Source organism: Myxine glutinosa, chromosome 1 (assembly GCF_964187855.1).
Source record: "Myxine glutinosa chromosome 1, kmMyxGlut1.1, whole genome shotgun sequence".
Lineage (NCBI taxonomy): Eukaryota > Metazoa > Chordata > Myxini > Myxiniformes > Myxinidae > Myxine > Myxine glutinosa.
This window is the reverse complement of record NC_136261.1, coordinates 182,152,489-182,172,191: the sequence shown is the minus strand read 5'-3', so window position 1 is coordinate 182,172,191 and position 19,703 is coordinate 182,152,489. Positions and strand designations below refer to the sequence as shown.

At 45.0% G+C, this 19,703-nt stretch overlaps 1 protein-coding gene across 2 annotated transcripts in view; it reads left to right on the top strand.

Annotated features, from left to right (window-relative positions):
- The first annotated feature begins 2,899 nt into the window (after positions 1-2,899).
- The window catches only part of CRIM1 (cysteine rich transmembrane BMP regulator 1), a 72,066-nt gene continuing 55,262 nt past the window's right edge, over positions 2,900-19,703 (top strand). The window contains exons 1-2 of one of the 2 annotated variants that reach the window (XM_068123455.2): positions 2,900-3,572; positions 15,719-15,961. In XM_068123455.2, the coding sequence (XP_067979556.2) occupies positions 3,260-3,572; positions 15,719-15,961 (556 nt within the window). In that variant the 5' untranslated portion in view covers positions 2,900-3,259. The remainder of the gene's footprint in view (positions 3,573-15,718; positions 15,962-19,703) is intronic. The other variant, XM_068123462.2, reaches the window with a different exon arrangement.

The window sequence follows — 19,703 nt, the reverse complement described above, 5'->3', positions numbered from 1 at the left end:
AAAAAGAGGCTGATGAAATGATTGAGAATGACATGAATGGGAAATTATGCTGAGAGAGGTGTGAGAAAAATAAAATATGAGGTATGAAGGGGGGAATGTAAAGTAGAAGTGAGTAACAAAGTTGGAGATGTGAACAAGATGTGGAGTTTGGGTAGGATGGAGGGAAGGGGATCAGAGGTATTCCTATGCCATGCCAGTCATGTGTCGTCGGTTTGGAAATGATTATGTGAACACCAATATATGGTGTCAGAAGTGGGATAAAGTTGATGGTTGGAATGATGCGGAGTTGAAGGTGTGAAGGTGGAGAGATCTTCACACAGGGAATGAGCATGGACGAATATGTTGAATACATTTCTCCAATCTCTACACTTGAAGTCGTTTGTGGTAAGGCTGTGATGAGAGGGAGGTCGAGATCAGTGTGAAGGAAGGTATAAATGAGTGTGAAAGAGGTTGAGAGAAAGGTGATTGTAGAAGGAAGGAAGACTTAATTGAGAGGAAGGTATTGAGGTGAGTGTGGAGAGAGGGTGGAGGTGAGTGCAAACGAGATTGAGGTAAAGGTGAGTATTGAAGGGAGGTGAGCCTGCACTAATAGAGAGGGCGGACATTGCTGGCGTTCTTTGCATTCCACGCGCGGAGGCCGCACAAAAAGCGCTTTTCCTCAGTGCAGAGCATGGTGAGGCAAACATGGTTCCACAAATCCGGGACAAAAAACTCACTCCGCACCCGTACCTCCTGTGAAACCCAGGACACAATTACATGTAGAGGCAGCTCGAGGTAAGCATTCGTATTCAAATAAAACTCAAGACACTCATGATTGAGGGCGATGCAGTTTATGTTTTGTATCCCACTGATAGGCCGGATCTGGATTCGGACCTGAACCAAAATCGAATCAATTTTTCATTGTCACACACCCAACCTGCCCACCAAGTTTCGTCCGAATCCATCCATAACTTTTTGAAATATGCTACATATCGGTTTTAGCCCTATCGCCAAATGGTGAAGATTCACTTCAAAAATTCTCGTATCCAGATCCATATTCGGATCTTCACCAAAATCGAATGGCTTCTTCCTTGTCACATACACAACCTCTCCACCAAGTTTCGCTCTAATCAGTCCACAATTTTCCGAGATATCCAGCCTGTGCACCGACAAGAATACAAGAAGGTGTCGGGTGGCAGCCTGACAGGTATGACGAATATCGTCAGTCACCTTGACCTTTGACCTATATTGTCAAATAACAATGACAGCCTCACTTTTTTCCTTTAGAATCCTTTGGTAAAGTTTGACGAAGATAGCTGAAAGTGTTCGTGTCTTATCGCACTCACAGACAAACAAACATTCATACAAACGAGACAGACCGACATGTTATGAAAATTTTTAATTTTCAAAACAAATTAGAAATATGTGCAAATCCTCTTTAAATTTGAAGCCAATCAAATTAAAATTGACAATTTTAGAAATTGCATCTAAGTTGTTGACCTTTGCCCTATGTTGACCTTTGGCCTATGTTGAACTTTTGGCCGAAGTTGACCTCAAAAAAAGTTGATAGTTGAATTCAGTGACCTGACATGCAAATCCTCTTCAAATTTCAAGCCAATCAAATGAAAATTGACCATTTTAGAAATTGCACCTAAGTTGTTGACCTTTGGCCTATGTTAACCTTTGGCCTAAGTTTAACTTTTGGCCTACGGTGACCTCAAAAATAGTTGGTGTTTGAATTCAGTGACCTGACATGCAAATCCTCTTTAAATTTCAAGTCAATCAAATGAAAATTGACAATTTTAGAAATTGCATCTAAGTTGGTGACCTTTGGCCTATGTTGTAATTTTGGCCCATGTTGATCTTTTGGCCTATGTTTACCTCAAAAATAATTGTAGGTTACATTTGCAGACCTGATATGTAAATCCTCTTCAAATTTCAAGTCAATCGGATGGAAATTGATGATTTTAGAAATTAGGCAAAGTCGTTGACCTATGGTCTATGTTGACCTTTTGAACTCAAAAACAATAGGCTTCCTGCTTATGACCAACTCTAACATTTGGTGAAGTTTTGTGAAGATCGGTTTGAAATTGCGTCGTTTAGGCGATTGACAAACAGACAGAATAACGCACACGACCAACCAATGTACTTGAAAAATCTTCGATTTTCACAAGTAACAAACAAACAGGTGTGAAAACATGACCTGCATCCACCTTCGGGAGCAGAGGTAATAATATAATATCAAAATTCAGATCCCTCACTAGAATACCTCCTCCTTTGGTATGATTTGCTGAGGATCGAACCACGTAACCATTGCACCACCGAGACCCAGGGGGTGATCCGGTGCTCAGGTAGGTCTCAGAAGGCTCGTGGCGGCAGAGGGCGACACGGAGGTGTGTCCAACTGGGAGCGCAAGCCCGCGTGGTGGAATGCGCGAGAAAAAAGTGGTTTCTATATCACCTGCATCACCTTGCTATGGGGTATCGCACAAAAGTGACAAAGGTGAAGTTTTTTTTGAACCCGTCCTGGTCGCCTCTGGACACAAGATTACAACCGAGAGAGGAGACAGGTAAAGGGATCACCACTCGTAAGGAGCTCCTGTGCAATGGCGTCATGGGTTCGCAGGTGGCCAACGACCCCGGACCGAATCGGGCTAACTAATAGCTCGCAGGGACGTCTGCAGCCAAGGTCGGCTCGGTGACGTCATTGGCTTACCTGGGTGTGAATTAATTATACAAAATGAACATCAAAATGGACATGAGGAATGGAAGGAGGGATTTACAAAAATCAAACGAAAAGAAGACGTAACTTCCAGTGGAAGATGGTTTGAGACTTGTTGAGCGAGTGTACGTGTAAGTGACGAACACAAAGTGAGGGATTGAAGGGACGGGCCCCGCGAAGAGGTGTGGATGGAGGAGGGAAGGGAGGGGCGTGGCTGAGTCGAGACGAAGCTGCAAAAGGAGTGAGAGCGAAGAGTTCCCCAGTCTGTCCAGCCTCGACCCAGGAGAGAGAGAGACAAACGCGGAAAGCAAAAGATTCGTCGCGTCTCGGGAGTTGCGCAGACAGGGACACGCGAAGCAAGACGGACATTCGCGGACGGGAAGGTGAGAGAGACGAAATCAGGGACGCGGGCGCATCTGTTCGAGGAAGGGAAGCGCCGCGACTCCGAAGGGGTTTTGTGAATACAATTGACGCAGAAGAAGAGCAAGAGGTCGGTTAGGAAGAGGAAGACGAAGGAAAGGGGGACGAGGAGGGTCCCGGCTCGGAGCCGGCGGCGCTCATGGCTCTCCCCGAGGAAGTCCGGAGCCTCGTGCCGTGCGCACTCTTCCTCCTCCTCACGGTGTTGACGTGCGCGCCGCACGGAGCCCGTGCCTTGACGTGCCTCTGCGACGAGACGACGTGCGAGGAGCCCCGCGGCTGTGTGGGAGGCACGGTGCCTGACGTGTGCCATTGCTGCCGCGTGTGCGCCAAGCAGCGGAACGAGACGTGCGGGGGCATGTACGACCTGCACGGCACTTGCGACCGCGGCCTGCGCTGCGTGCCTCCGGCTACCGTGAAGGGCTTGTTCGGCTTCGAGCCCGGGTTCTGCGAGGGTGCGTATGGGGGATCTTCCTTCATCTTTTATTTTTACCCGCGGCTCTGCGAGTGCGTTAACTGCTTCCCGCCACACGGTGTTGCGTGCATTCTCGTCGACAAGGTCGTGCAACATGTTTAAGATCTGTGCTTTCGGCCTTTATATGGTCCGTGCAATGCAAAGTTTGTCGTGTCATCATGTGGTTGCATGCGACGGGTTGCGTGCACCCAATTGTTGCAGGGGTTCCCCGCGCGGTGATCTGGCAATCCACGGACTTCTCATGTCAGTGAGCCCACGTGGGTTTAACTTCATCTGAACACGTGCTTCCTCCGCTTTGCCTACACGATGTATATATATATATATTAGAGATTGGGGGGGGACACGTCAAGGTGTTCACATGCGTCTTTACACTTTTTACATGGGATCGATGTGTGTGTGCTCCTGGCTCAGCGCTGAGTTCTTCATGTGATCCTTGCTCAGAGCCAGCTTTGTTGCGTGGTGGTGTTGGCTCGGAGCCGGCTCCATCACGTGGTGCTCGCTCACTGTATGTCCTCCACGTGAGACCGAGTCGGTGACCGGTCTGGTGTGTGGTCCCAGATCGGTGTTGAACCCTTTGTTTGGTCCTGGGTCAGGACCAGGTCAATCACCTGGTCTTGCATCAGCACCGGGTCTGTTGCATGTGCTTGCGTCAGCGCCACATCTATCGGGTCCACTTGCATCAGCAATGGGTCCATTGTGTACTGGTTTCACACCATTCGTCCGGTCCATCACTCGGTCCTGGCATAGCTCCAGGTCATCCTCATGGTCCCAGTCTCGCTTGGATCATTCGCATGGTCCCTGCGTTGTACTGAATCCTTAGCTTGGTCCCAGTCTTACACTGGGTCCTTAGCTTGGTCCCAGTCTTACACTTGATCCTTAGCTTGGTCCCAGTCTTACACTGGATCCTTAGCTTGGTCCCAGTCTCACACTGCATCCTTTGCTTGGTCCCAGTCTCACACTTGATCCTCTACTTTGTCCCAGTCTCACACTGGATCCTTTGCTTGGTCCCAGTGTAACACTCCATCCTTTGCTTGCTCCCAGTCTCACACTGCATCCTTTGCTTGGTCCCAGTCTCACACTTGATCCTCTGCTTTGTCCCAGTCACACACTGGATCCTTTGCTTGGTCCCAGTCTCACACTGCATCCTTTGCTTGGTCCCAGTCTCACACTGCATCCTTTGCTTGGTCCCAGTCTCACACTTGATCCTCTGCTTTGTCCCAGTCTCACACTCCATCCTTTGCTTGGTCCCAGTCTCACACTGCATCCGTTGCTTGGTCCCAGTCTCGCACTGGATCCTTTGCTTGGTCCCAGTCTCACACTGCATCCTTTGCTTGGTCCCAGTCTCACACTTGATCCTCTGCTTTGTCCCAGTCTCACACTGGATCCTTTGCTTTGTCCCAGTCTCACACTGCATCCTTTGCTTGGTCCCAGTCTCACACTGCATCCTTTGCTTGGTCCCAGTCTCACACTGCATCATTTGATTGGTCCCAGTCTCACACTTGATCCTCTGCTTTGTCCCAGTCTCACACTGGATCCTTTGCTTGGTCCCAGTCTCACACTGCATCCTTTGCTTGGTCCCAGTCTCACACTGCATCCTTTGCTTGGTCCCAGTCTCACACTGCATCCTTTGCTTGGTCCCAGTCTCACACTGCATCATTTGATTGGTCCCAGTCTCACACTTGATCCTCTGCTTTGTCCCAGTCTCACACTGGATCCTTTGCTTGGTCCCAGTCTCACACTGGATCCTTTGATTGGTCCGAGTCTGAGCACACTGCATCCTTTGCTTGGTCCCAGTCTCACACTGCATCCTTTGCTTGGTCCCAGTCTCACACTGGATCCTTTGCTTGGTCCCAGTCTGAGCACACTGCAACCTTTGCTTGGTCCCAGTCTTACAGTGGATCCTTAGCTTGGTCCCAGTCTCACACTGGATCCTTTGCTTGGTCCCAGTCTCACACTGGATCCTTTGCTTGGTCCCAGTCTCACACTGGATCCTTTGATTGATCCGAGTCTGAGCACACTGCATCCTTTGCTTGGTCCCAGTCTCACACTGCATCCTTTGCTTGGTCCCAGTCTCACACTGGATCCTTTGATTGATCCGAGTCTGAGCACACTGCATCCTTTGCTTGGTCCCAGTCTCACACTGCATCCTTTGCTTGGTCCCAGTCTGAGCACACTGCATCCTTTGCTTGGTCCAAGTCTTACAGTGGATCCTTAGCTTGGTCCCAGTCTCACACTGCATGCTTTGCTTGGTCCCAGTCTCACACTGCATCCTTCACTTGGTCCCGTCCTCATGCAGGATCCTTTGCGTGGTTATACCTTAGCATTAGGTTTGTTGCCAAGTCCTGCTCACCTTCGGGTCTGTCACGTAGTGGTGGAGAATCCCTTCACGCATGGTCGGTGCATGGTGTGGGTCACGTGGCATGGTGTAGGTGTGCACCTTGTTGGCCTGTCATCCGGTAATGTGTCACAGGTCCTTCACGGTACATTGTGTACAACACCAAATATATTTGACACAAAAAGTTTTGCTGCTGATATTCCTTTCCAAGGAGGCTTTGGCCGTCTGTTTGAAGCAAACTGCAGATTGCATTGCACAAGTGTTATTGCCGTATCTGATGCTGTCTCACTCATGGTGGAGAACACGGATCAAGTTTTTCCTCAACTCCTCTCACTGTGCATCTGTCCCTCCCTAATCTGCTACCATTCTTCAGGAATCATGATACGCCAGTGTTGATCATTTGGGGATGTCCACTTGAAGCCGATAAAAAATTCTGAGGAGCATAATCTCAATTTTGAATTTGCTGCATGTCAATCTCAATCCATAAGATAACGCAACAGTAGTAAAATAAAACTTTCCAAACTGCTGCTGGCACATGATGAACATTTTCCAGGGAAATGGAAGTTTAAATGGAAGAGGACAAAATCAAATGCCCGGCGGGTGTGTGTGCCTCCCCCGACCCAACGCCCCCGTTGTTTACGCGCTGAGAATCTTGTGAGTTGCACGTGAACACATTCTGCTTGGGCCACCCCAAGTAGCGGGATGGGCTAAGATGCGGCCGACGCCAGGGCCAAGTGAAAATGCCCAAAAGGTCGGCAATGTTTACCGCAAGCCCCTCGGGCGATCGCTGAGACTGCCAAGTTTAGCCTCACCCGGCATGGCAACCACCCAGCTGCTAGCAGCGGACCCTGGGAGGGCTCTAGCAGAATTAGGCCCAAACTGTTTCCTTTGCCTATGACATAGCTCACAGCTGGCAGTTCGTTTCCTGTGGCTGCCTGTATGTTCCCTAGTAACCCAGACGCATTCGGCTGCTTTGTGTACAACTCGAATGCACACTTCATCCACCTGCACATGGCTTAACAACGCAGTTTTGAGTGATGCTCCTCCTTAATACTGGATGCACTTTTCACGTGAAATACACCAAACAAAAAACCTCTTTTCTACCACATAACCTCCGTCCACCTTTGATTGTCCACCTTCAATCGCCCCTGTTTGTCTGTCTCTCTGCAGGCAGGAAATCTCAGTTATGAACGAATTCGGCTGAAAGTTTCTGGAGATGTTGGGTGCGTGACAAGTCATTCTTCACTGTTAAGAGATAGGGCGAAAATCTATATATTGCACGATATCTCAAAAATTATGGACGGTTTATGACAAAAAACTTGTGGAGGAGCTGGGTAGGTGACAAGAGCAAGTCGATTCGATTTTGGTTCACCTCTAGATCCGACCTTTCGGTGGGATACAAAACATAAACTGTTCAACCTGGCAGACGTATGCGTTCTACCAGGTTCTGGCTTTCATCTTAAGACTTCTGATTCTTTGTTTACTTTTTATGTCTTGGTCTGATGGTACAGTTGATAGCATTGGAACCTACATTTGGGTGGGTTGAGAATGAATTCCTGGAATCCACAGATTCTACTACCATTCCCTTGGGCACTTCCTGGCCACTAGAGCTGTTATATTGGGCAACTGTTTCGAGTGGCAAGACTTCACACAACACTACACCAACGGGCTGGGGAGCAAAGGTATGTGAGCCCCTCGGTGCCCTCGCGGGAGCCTCATGCGTGAGACCCCGACCACCTTACCGAGCTGCTGGAACCAAGCCAGCATTCCAAACGTTTTTTGTCTCCTGAACGCAGCACTCCTGGTTCCTGAAGCGTGCCGTGCCTCTCCCCTCGCCGCCTGAGTTTCCCACACTCTGCCGGCTTCGCATAGTTTGGATGCGAAGTGCTACTTGTGCGTTTTAGCGAACAGGACAGTCTTTTATTTGTCTGGCTGTTTATCGCACATTCCATGCTCCTATTATTCCACCTGCACCATGTTCCACTTCCGAGTAGCAATATCCTTCAGAACATTTGCCGTTTGGTTCTGTTCTTTGATTTGTGTTACCTTATTGCTCTGAAGGCACACTCTATGTACTGGATCATGGAAATGCATTTGAGAACTTGCAGCTGAAGTTCAATTATCTGGACATTCCATGTGAACACCATTATAACCATGACAGATTGCAGGCCTCACAGTAGCTGATGTTTCTGGGTATTTCGTTGCTCATTCACGTGTTCTTTCTAAATACGAGAACAGCATGCCTTGGTGATATGCCTGTCCAAAGTGGGTTTTTTGCCATTGCACGGCAGCAGGTGTCGTTTTGCTGAAGGTTTTCATTGGTTTTACTGGAGGTCTGTGCTCTCAGCATGCAGTCAGGCCAGTCGAAATGAGACCCAAAGGCTGATCTTGGTATCCCTGTTCAAGCTGGTTTCTTGTTCCAGGTGGTTGGAGTTTGAACTGCTGTTTGTGTGCCATGTTATGATAAGCACGTGAGCAAAAAAAAAAATGCTTCTGAAAAGCGGTCTTTAAGTAATGAACATAATGAGAGCACTAGGACCCACAGTGGTAGGAAAGTGAGTGGTTTTACAATGAATTTGGTGGTTTAATTTACATTTAAACTAGTTTGGCTTGCCCGGGACATTCAGGTCTTACTCGAATCTTTTCGGATTTGAAAAAGAAAACAACCTTCAAGTTCTCATTTTCAACAATTGTTTTTGCTCATTAATTGGGCAGCATCTCCAAAGAAATCAATTTTTGGCAAAAATGTAACTTCACCAATATTCATTCCTGCTCTTCATTTTTGGGACTGATTTTTCACTCTACCAGCCTGATTTCCTTGTACACTCCAAATGACATAGGTAGATACGTGGGCAGGCTGGGACAAGCATGTGTGTGCATGCAGCAAACAGGCCAAAGGAATGTCTCGCACCTGTCTGCTCAGAGTCCTGCACTCTACACAGACCTCCTCTCATTTCCTTTCCCTTTGCACCTAACCTTCGGTGCTATTGAGAGTGCACTTCATGAAGAGAACACCAGAAGGATGTGGGGTTTCCCATATCCTCTTATTTACATTCCCCATCACACCTGCTGCCCTCCTTTGTGCAGGAGTGAGCTTAATCTATGTATGTTTTTCTGGAAGTTTTGTAGCACCAAGAAGAATGAGATATCATTGCGAGATGTTGGAGCGTCGATAGCACTGCAAATGTAACTTATGATGACCCAATGTGAAACGTCAGATGATTAAGGTGATCTCAAAGAAGACATTTAGGCCTCTCCATGTTTCTTGTCCAGGAATTCTGTGAAAAGTTCATGTGTGTGTGTACATAATGTATGTTTTTTTATTTTCTTTAACTGTCCTGTTGACAAAGTGAGAGGTGTAGCTCTGATAGAGGGCAAATCACAGTAATGACAGCACCTACAGAGCCAACTGCCAATAACTTCAAGACCATAATATGCCCAAGTGTTCCTCTCATGTAGTACAATCATTGAAGATGCAGTACTGGTAATGTGCAAAGGTTTGGATTATTTTCACTTTTCTGCTGATGTTCCCCATTAAACATTTGTGCGAAGTTAGAAGTGTGTAATATAGGTAGATAATAATTAAAATTTCTGTGAAAGTCAATTTAATATCGGTTGCCTTTAAGTATATGAAATACTTTTAGAAGTTGAAAAAGTTTAATTTATGCTATTCATATATTATCATGTGCTAGTTATATCCACTTACCATAAAGAAAATGTGAAATTAAACGGTTTATGAATATTTTTACAGTAAAAATAATAAATTATTAAAGTAATCAACACCACGTACATTAATGTTAATTACAAAAAACTACAACAAAAGTTGTAAATTAGTGAATGTGTGAAATTAGTTTTTCATCAGCTTGTTCCCTTGCTTGAAAGTCTGAGTGGGTACCGAGTGGCACAAAGAAAGCAACTTTCAACAGAACGTCGTGTGAAGATCCAAACTCAGTGAGAACTAGAACGACTCAGTAGAGAGCATACCTCTGCCTGGTGAACATTTACCTTTTGTATCCCACTGAGAGGCCGGATCTGGATTCGGACCTGAACCAAAGTCTAATCGGCTTGTTCTTGTCACCGAACCAACTCATCCACCAAGTTTATTCATAACTCGCCCATAACTTTTTTAAATATCATGATATACAGTATATCGCTTTTCACCCGATCTCCCAATGGTGAAGAATCACTTTTTTTTTAAATATTAAAAAATTTCTCATATCCGAATCCATATTCATATCTTCACCAAAATCTAATCGGCTTGTTCATGTCACCTACCCCACTAATCTCCCAAGTTTTGCCATAACTCGTCCACAACTTTTTGAGATATCCTGCTATGTATCGTTTTTGGCCCCATCTCCCAATAGTGAAGAATCACTTAAAAAATTATAGTGGCCGGATCCGAATCCGGATCTTCACCAAAATCTAATCATTTCGTCCTTGTCACACATGCTACCTCTCTGCCAAATTTCGTCTGAATCCGTCCAACTTTTTGAGATGTGTTGTTCACAAACGGACAAACAGACAGACAGTGGTGAATACATAACCTCCATCCACCTGTGGTGGTGGAGGTAACAAGAGCACACTATGAAGAAAATAGAAGAAACGCTGAAGATCTCCTACAATGGTGTGAGGTACACTTTGCAATGCCTGAAAGAAACTGCGTTGGTACAAGACTAGAAATGGTCAGGAAGACTCAGAAGAACCTCACCAAAGCAAGACAAGCACTGGAAGCTGCTCAGCTTATGCAATAGAAGAAAATCAAGTCAGTAGCTGACAAATGAAATGAGAGCAGGCCTGAACATTAACACCTCGCCCAGCACTGTGCGCAGAAGGCTGATTGCAGCAGGTCTCCATGGCAGAGTTGCAGCAAAGAAACCACTGCTGAGACCACGGAATAATATGAAAAGACTGAAATTTGCACAGCAGCACCAAGATTGATTGATTCAACAATGGAATCGGGTACTCTGGTCTGATGAATCAAAGTTTGAACTTTTTGCATCTAAGAGATGCCAGTTGCAAAACATTACAACATGCAATCTGTGCAGCCCACTGTTAAACATTGGGGAGGCTCTGTGGCTGTATCTCAGCTTTTTATTTAGGAAAACCTGTTAAAATCAATGGGATGTTAACCTAAGAGAAGTACAAGCAGATACTGCAGCACCATGCAGTTCCGAGTTGAAATCATGCAGTCCCTTATGGAGATCGTTTAATCAGAAGAGGTTTCATTTTCCAACAAGATAATGATCCAAAACACACTTTCCAATGAAGTAAAACCGTATTTGGGGATCAAGGTTGCAGCTGGGGTGGTCTGAGTGTTTGAATGGCCAATCAAGAGCACAGACAGGAGTACCATCGAGGCCATATGGGATTACCTGGAAACGGAGAAGAACAAAAGGAAACCAACTCACCTTATAGAATTTTTTTTTTTTTTTTTTTTTTTTGTATACTGAATCGAGGCTCGTGAAAGAGCTAACATTTATTTCACAAACAAATCAACCAGACAAACAAAATATATAAAAAGAGAGAGCAGAAGACAAGATGGGGAGAGAAGGGGAAGCACACAAACATAACATTTGAGAGCAGGGAGATGTGTGGGAGGGAGAGGGCTTGGGGGGAGGAGGCTTGGGAAGGGGGGGGGGGTGGGAGAAGTATAAAACACAAGGACACCAAGGACTTCCCGGACAGAAGTTGGTATTTCAAAAAAGTGGATTTGGGGTGAAATTAGCGGGGGTAGAAAAGATCAAGGTTTTGGATGGGGGAAGAAAAGAGATGGTGGTGAACAGCTATTTTAAAGACCTGGAGGGTGGAGTTGGATTGAAGAGAGTGAGGGAGTTTGTTCCAGAGGTGGGAGAAAGGAATGAAGGAGTGAAGGTGAGCAGAGAGTCTTGATTTTGGCAGTTTAACAATAAGAGGGTTGCAGGCAGATCTTGTGCGACCTGTAGGAATATTTGGGGGACAGAGCCCAGAGAGCTGGAGCAGCAAGGCCAGAGAGGAGTCGGTATAAGACGGAAAGACCACCAACCTGCCTGCGGTGAGTGAGTGAAAGGCCTTTGGAGTTAGCTTCATCGCGGGAGATTCCAATGATTCTGAACGCTTTGGTTTCAACAGCGTGAAGACGAGCTAGGTGTGAAGCAGGAGCACCAGCCCAGATGGGAGAGCAGTATTCCATTGAGCTGCGGATGAAAGCCTTGTATGTGGTGAGGAGCTCAAGTGTGCCACGGAAGGACTTCGCACGACGGAGGATGCCCAGTCGGCGACTGGCTTTGGAGGCCAGATTTGAAATGTGGTTTTCCCAGGAAAGATCATGGCAGATAGTGAGACCCAAAAGCTTGAGTGACAGAACTTCTTGGAGAGGATTATTCAGAAAGTGGATGGGAGGGTTGTCCAGTCGGTCTTTTCGGAGAGACATCGTAAGAGTGTGAGATTTGTCAGGATTGAAAGACATGTTCCACGTGTTTGCCCAGTCTGTGATTTTGTCCAGGTCTGCAGAGAGTGAGGAGGCTGCAGACTGCCGATCTGAGGGATGAGGAATGGAGCGTCAGAGAGTAGAGTCATCAGCAAAGAGATAGAGAGGATTTTAAAGAGAGTCAGAGAGATCATTGATGAAGACCAGAAAAAGCACAGGGCCCAGAACACTGCCTTGGGGAACTCCAGCCTGAACAGGAAGAGGAGATGAGAGAAACCCATTCAGGGCCACACGTTGACTACGACTAGAGAGGAAGTCCGCCAGCCATGCGTGGAGATTTCCATGGATACCAAAGGAGGAGAGTTTGGTGAGCAGAGCGGGGTGCCAGACCGTATCGAAGGCACGTGATATGTCAAGGGAGACAGCTCTAATTTCCTGTTTGGCATTGAGGACCTCCATCCATTGTTGAGAAAGCAGAAGCAGCATGTCCAGAGTAGAGTGACCAGGTCTGAAACCAAATTGATGATCAGAGATCAAGCCATTGGAGAAGAGGAAAGGATTCATATCTGAAGCAATGATGGATTCCATGACTTTGCTGATAATTGGGAGAAGGCTGATTGGTCTGTCGTTGCTAGGATCTGTTTTTGCACCTTTTTTGTGCAAAGCGGTGATGTTGGCTGATTTCCAAGCAGATGGCAGATGACCTTGAGCAAAAGAGAGGGTGAAGAGAACAGAGAGAGGGAGTGAAAGAGCGGAAGAACGGGATTTTAGGACCCGTGGGCTGATGCCGTCAGGTCCAGTTGCAGAATCAGAGTCGAGGGTTGACAGAAACCTTTCCACCTTGTCAGGAGGAAAGGACGCAGAGTCCAGGAGCAGCTGGGTACGGTGGGTACAGAGAGGGATGAGTTTGGGACACAGGGTTTAGAGGCAAACACAGAGTTGAGGCATTCAGCTTTTTCACGTGCGGAGTCAGCCGTGTAGCCGTTTGAGGTGAGGGAGGGGATGGAGGGGGAACAAACACCAGAAACAGATTTGTCCAGACACCACCAGGATTTGGAAGAGGGAGACAGATAAGAGAGTTCGGTCTTGAGAACGGAGAGATATTGTTTCCTGGCTCTCCTTAGGGTGGACACACACTTGTTTCGGGCTTTGTGAAAGGAAATGAGATTTCCTTCCGTGGGATTTGCTTTCTAGGAGACGAAAGCAAGTTGTTTCTGGGCAACAGCCTCACCCCAAGATTCCGTGTACCATGGACGGGAGGAAGGGTATGACAACTGAAGACGAGATGGGATAAATCTGTGCATGAGAGAGAGCAATTTAGTTTGGAAGATTTCCCAGGCAGAGTTGATGTCAGAGGCAGTAGAGATGGGAGACCATTCCAGATGATTGATGGCTGCTTGAAGACCGTGCCAGTTGGCCTGAGTGAAATGCCAGACTCGTCAACGCTGAGGAGGCTCTCTGAGAATGGTCAGAGAGATGTCCACTTTAACAAGCACATGATCAGATGAGCCGATTGGAGCAGAAGAAGAGCAGCAGACATTTTCAGGGAAGTTAGTCATAACCAAGACATGGACAAGACAAGAATTTAGTCGGTGTAGTATACTGCTTTAGTCTGCTTTAGTATACTTCTTTCGTGTAGTATACTGCTTTAGTCTAAATCTTTAGTTCTTCAAAATCAAGAACAAGACAAGACAAGACAAGAATTGTGACATGTACTCTAGGGCATTTGGCACAATATTCCTGAAAGAGTGCTTCAGTCGTATACAGGAAGCATCAGTAAAAGAGTGACAGCACTCAAGAAGGCAAAAGGCAGACAAAGTACTGACTGATATTATAAAAAGAACACTATTCTTATTATTTACTTTATCAGTTTGTTTCATGTGCATTTATAAAGGCTGTTAATTTGAAATAATAAACACATATGACTGTTATCACTGATAATTTGATGATTTTTTCCTGAGGTATGAATATCATTGGAATGACCCAAACCTTTTCACAGTACTGTACGCATTCATCTGCTGGGCCCTCCAATCGACACATTGAATCTTGTGAAAACAGTTGGCGACTGTTATTGTGTCCTTCTGATGAGAAGACCCAGTATTGAAAATCGTTTTTGTTCCTGCAAAGGTTTTCTGCCAGTGGCCCAATGCCATACTGCCTTTTCAGCTTCAGCTTGTTATCGAATGACAGCTGAAGATAGGTAGTCTGTGGTGCGAGTGAAGTAATAATGCAGATAAACTGCCTCTCTCACCAGGGGAGATAGAACAGAGCCATGATGGTCATTCAAGCCTGTATTTACATTATCTGGAGGTCACACATTTTGAAGTTTACACTCGCTCACCTTTTTTTGTATTTCACGTTGGCTCAAAACTACTTCTCACAGTTTTACTCGACTCGGATTTTTTGGTTCCTTTCACAACTCTAGAATAAGCTATTGCTCTCTGGAACCTCATTTTACACAACATTTGTAATCGCACACTTGAAATCATACCCACACTTGTATTAAACATAGGGGCAATACCCCTGGGCACTCACCTGGTAGACTAAAGCAGTACACTACACTGACTAAAGGTATTTTAAACCGTATCATGGCATTTTTAACCAATTTCAATGGTTTCTAGAAGACAAGGCAGCATGTACAATCATACTAACGTAATCATAAGACTTTAAACAAACAAACAAAAAAATACCTATTTTGGGAGGCAACCAACCTTTTTTTTTTTTTTTTTTAAATGCCGTGAACAAACTTTGGTACATCATGGGTGGTGAAGGTTGTGGTCAGGTTTCTTTGAAATTGTGTGTGGTTTCTGAGAAAAAAGCAAATACCTATTTTGTGGGGGTGGGGAAGGGTCAAATCTGGACCCACTATGACCTCTCGTTGAACCCCATAGACTTCGATTTTCTTCATGCCGTAAACAAACCTTGGTTCATCAAGGGTGATGAATGTTGTGGTCAAGCTTCATCGAAATAGTGCTTGTAGTTTCAGAGGAAAAAGCAAATTTGTATTTTGGCAGGGTCAGATGTGGATCCACTTTGACCCCCGGTACAACCCCATAGACCCCCATTTTTTTAAATGCCGTGAACAAATTTTATTCACTACACAACAAATATAATTTGTGCCAAGTTTGGTCACAATCCCATAAGCGGTTTCAGAGAAGAAATTGCAAGTGTTTACGGACTGACGATTCGCCATTACATAAGGTCCCCGGAACTTCGTTCCAGGTGAGCTAGAAATTGGACATTCACAAACAACCTGTCCACACAACTCGTGGTATCACACCACAACTGGCTTTTGGTCGGTGTTAGCTTGCCGATGGCCTTTAATGTACTATCTGATGGGGTCTACATTGTTCTTTCTCTGTCTCCCTCCATCTCAAACACACAGAGGTGCACCCTGACTGCAATGCAGCCCGCTGTGAGCTGCAGCTACTCCCATTCTGCCCAGATGATTCTATGCAGCGTGTTGGCCACATCCCGCCGGGCGAGTGCTGCCCACTACCTTCACGTTGCGAGTGTGACCCATCACGCTGTGAACAGACCGTTTGCCTGCCAGGACAGGCCCGTATTCTACTTTCTGCAGCATTTGGCCAACCAGGACTCTGCTGCGATCAGTACACCTGTGTTACAGGTGGGTTTGTGCTTTATCTACTCACCATACCAACATCTAGTATTGGCCATGATCACATTGTTGTTTCACCTTGCATTTTCTTTTCTCGTGCCTCGTTCAACCACCCATCCTCTTGTGTTTTCAGCCAGCTACATTCCCATTGCATTCATGAACTGTTGCTGCATCAATCTTGCTCAGCCCCTCTCACCATACCACCCAAAAACCACATGATTCCCTCTCCACCAATCCATTTTAACCGTAGAATAACATCTTTGCGGTTTCTTAAGCCTGAACCTCATTAACCCCTCATTGTTGAGCCAATTTTCTGTTAAAAGATTGACGAACTTTGGCCTGAGCAGTTGGAAAACGAGCCAAGTGTTTTCCAATCCTATGTAGGTTTATTGGTCCAGAATTCAATATCTAAGACTGTGAATAACTATCCATTTCTGTATTAACACTTTAAAGTATCCACTATCCATGCGCATCCTCCAACAAGTGTGATTTTGTTCTGAGTTACACAAGGCAAAGGTCACGGCATTGCTCTATTATATCAATGGTGATTGTTGACTTTTCTTCAACTTTCTCTTTACAGTTTACCGTGACTTAACGAGTTTTGATTTACGATGTGTTATTGTTTATTATTCATTTTCATCACTTTTAAGTCTCTCTTCTGAAAAGTGACATTGTGCAGAGACGGGCATCGTACAGGCTTTACTGTGCAAAGTGGCCTTTTCCTGTATTTGGTTTTCTTGTTATCCTTCGTCTTGTAGAATCCCTCCTCTCCCAATCTCCTGGAAAATTCTTGCCTGACAGACCTTAAGTCTGTGAAACCAAACAAATAAACAAAACTGTAATGGTTGTTCTTGTAAATCGTCAACGCTGGGTTTTTTTCGTTGAAATATTCACTAACCTTTTTTAGTATCAATATTTAGTAACTATTTGTTTACGCATAATATTTCTTCCACCTCTATAAATAGGTGTTTCCACAATTGGCTTTCAGCATATCATAGCACTTTAAGGTGAGGGATTTGGTGTTATTTGTGGGAGAATGTTTCACGCAAAATGACGTTTTAATAGACTTGCAACATGGTGCATCAGAACTTGTAATCCATCTTTCCATCAGGCTTGTCCTGTGCCGTCTCTTGGTATTGCTCAACGTTGCTTGGTGACTCTAAAAGCTTGTGTGAAAGTCGTCTCCCACTGCTGTAACCAATTTGGTGTTTTTCGTTGGCACCAGGCATCGTTTTTTCACTCGGGTGGTCATGTTTTCTAACGGAGGAAGGCCACCCAATTTTGCTTGTTGAATTTTCTTGGTGAAAGCTGTCTTTTTTTTGCAAAGTAATCCAGGACCTTGGACGTGGTCAATATGCTGCATGGAATCTCTACTTTCCAGCCTATTTCAACATAGTGCCAACTATGATTCAAACTAACACGTGATTCAAGAACCAACATTTTTATTCTGTCCGACATCACTAATGACTGAGTTCAGACAAACATAGTCTTGTTAAGATGTAAGCTTAAGGTCAGCGTTCAGCTACAAGCTTATAGGTTAAGGTCAGCAATCAAATCGAGTCTTTTTTGTCTTTTATTTTCCTCTCTTTCAGCTTCTTTTGTAATTTCCTTCCTTATTTCTTCTTTAGTTCCTTTTGTTTAATTATTGTGTTACATTACTTGGACACGGAAGTCAAATATGGAGCTTTTAAGAGCTACTGAAGATATATTGGAACGGCATTCCATAATAGCCAACCTCCGGATCAGAGACGGCACCTGATGATGATTACATTGTCGAAGGGCAGAAGTTCAGCTGCAGCACTTCCCTAAACCCCAAATCAATTTTCAACCATTTTATTATGTTGCCAAAGTTGATTATACAAGGTCAAAATACTTTTTTAATATTTGATAACCAAATAATATTGCTCATCCATTGTTTTTTTTAATCTATAAAAAAAAAAATTCGCCAACATAACCAAACATTTTGTTGACCACTTTTGGCATTTCATAACTGCACTAGAACGGCACACAGTACAGCGCATACTTCCGCCAAGCTGAACAGTTTACCTTTTGTATCCCACTGATGGGCCGGATCTGGATCTGGATCCGGTTCTTGTCACCTACCCAACTCGTCCACCAAATTCCATCTGAATCAGTCAATAACTTTTTGAGATACCGTGCTATATATTGGTTTTAACCCAATCACTCAATGGTTAAAAATCACTTTAAAATTCTCGGATCCGAATGAGGATTCAGATCTTCACTAAACTCAAATCAATTCATCCTTGTCACACACCAACCATCCTGCCCACCAAATTCCGTCTGAATCTGTCCACAACCTTTTGAGATATCCTGCTCACAAACAGACAGACAGACAGACAGACAGACAGGGGGTGAAAATCTAACCTCTGTCCACTTTCGGTGGTTGACAAAAACATGTGGACTGTCGAGAACTGACCATAAGCAAACATCCCACAATCTTCCTTCTCGAATCACTGTGCCTTTCCTTATTTTTATTCACCTACTAGAAAACTCACTTTCACTCATAACGCCCATGTGTCTTGTGCCTTGTATTTCATGAGCAGGTTCTGAACTACTTTGGGTTCTCATGGCATTAGGCAGTGTTCAGGAATTTGGGTCACAGTTGCTGCTTTCTTTTTGCTTTTTATAATATGACAACACACAAATAGTGCTTCTTGTGGAATCTCTCCTATCACCCTTCAACTACCATCCCGTCTGCCAGCATTAGTTGGTGGACGTTAAAGAATGCACGTTGTCCTTTGTGGAGAGTAAGCAAGGTGTATCACTGACACCCTGGGCAAATTCCAAATTCCCTTTGTAATGCATTTACCCACTGCATATTTATTATCTGAGCTAAGGCCTGTGCTCTAGGCCTATCTATACTGATCTTTTTATTTCTCTTCATAAGAGCTTAATTGTTTTTTTTGGGTGGTGGGGGAGTTGGGATTTAAACACAAATTGTACTTCTTACCCATGATCATCAAGTAGGATTATAGACTGCCTTTCCTCAAAACTCAAAAGAGGAAGTACTGGTATCCTCACGCTTTTGGGGGGAAAAAACGCCGGGGGTGGGAGGGGGGGTATTGTAATTGGATCCGTATCTGGCTGTCTGTCTATATGTGTCTGTCTGTCTCTCTCTGGCTGTCTCTCTGGCTGGCTCTGTCCATCACACTAATTCCTCCTAAACGGTTGTGCATAAATTAATCAAACTTGGTAGTTATGATCACTACATATATGGCACAAAAGTGCAAGAGCAGTGTCATTTTTGGCCCATTCCCTGGGGTGGGGTCAAAAGGTCAAATTTAGGTGGGAAGCGTGGAGATTTGGGATGGCGCTATCGACTTCGCTCTAGTATTGTGTTTTATAGTCTCTTATCATATTCAGTGCTCTCACCACTGGAATGTCAGATAATGCCGCTCACAAACCAACTAATGGGAGGCATCTATAATTAATCAACATGGGGTCATATAAAGGAGCATGAGAGAAACTTCCAAAACAAAGGAGAAGAACCAATTATCACACTTTATACTTTAATAAGGTAAATTACAAGAAATACATAAAGTAATAGACAATGTGATACGAAGGAGACTTTGATGGTCATTCCATCATCTCCAGGTTTCCTCCTTCAAAAACTTTGATGCTATTCAGATCTGGCAAAAATAAATAAATAAATATAATTGGCAAATAAGGCACCTGCTCCTTTAGTTCCCTGGCAGCGGCTTATTCTTCTAACCATGGAGCTGGACATTAT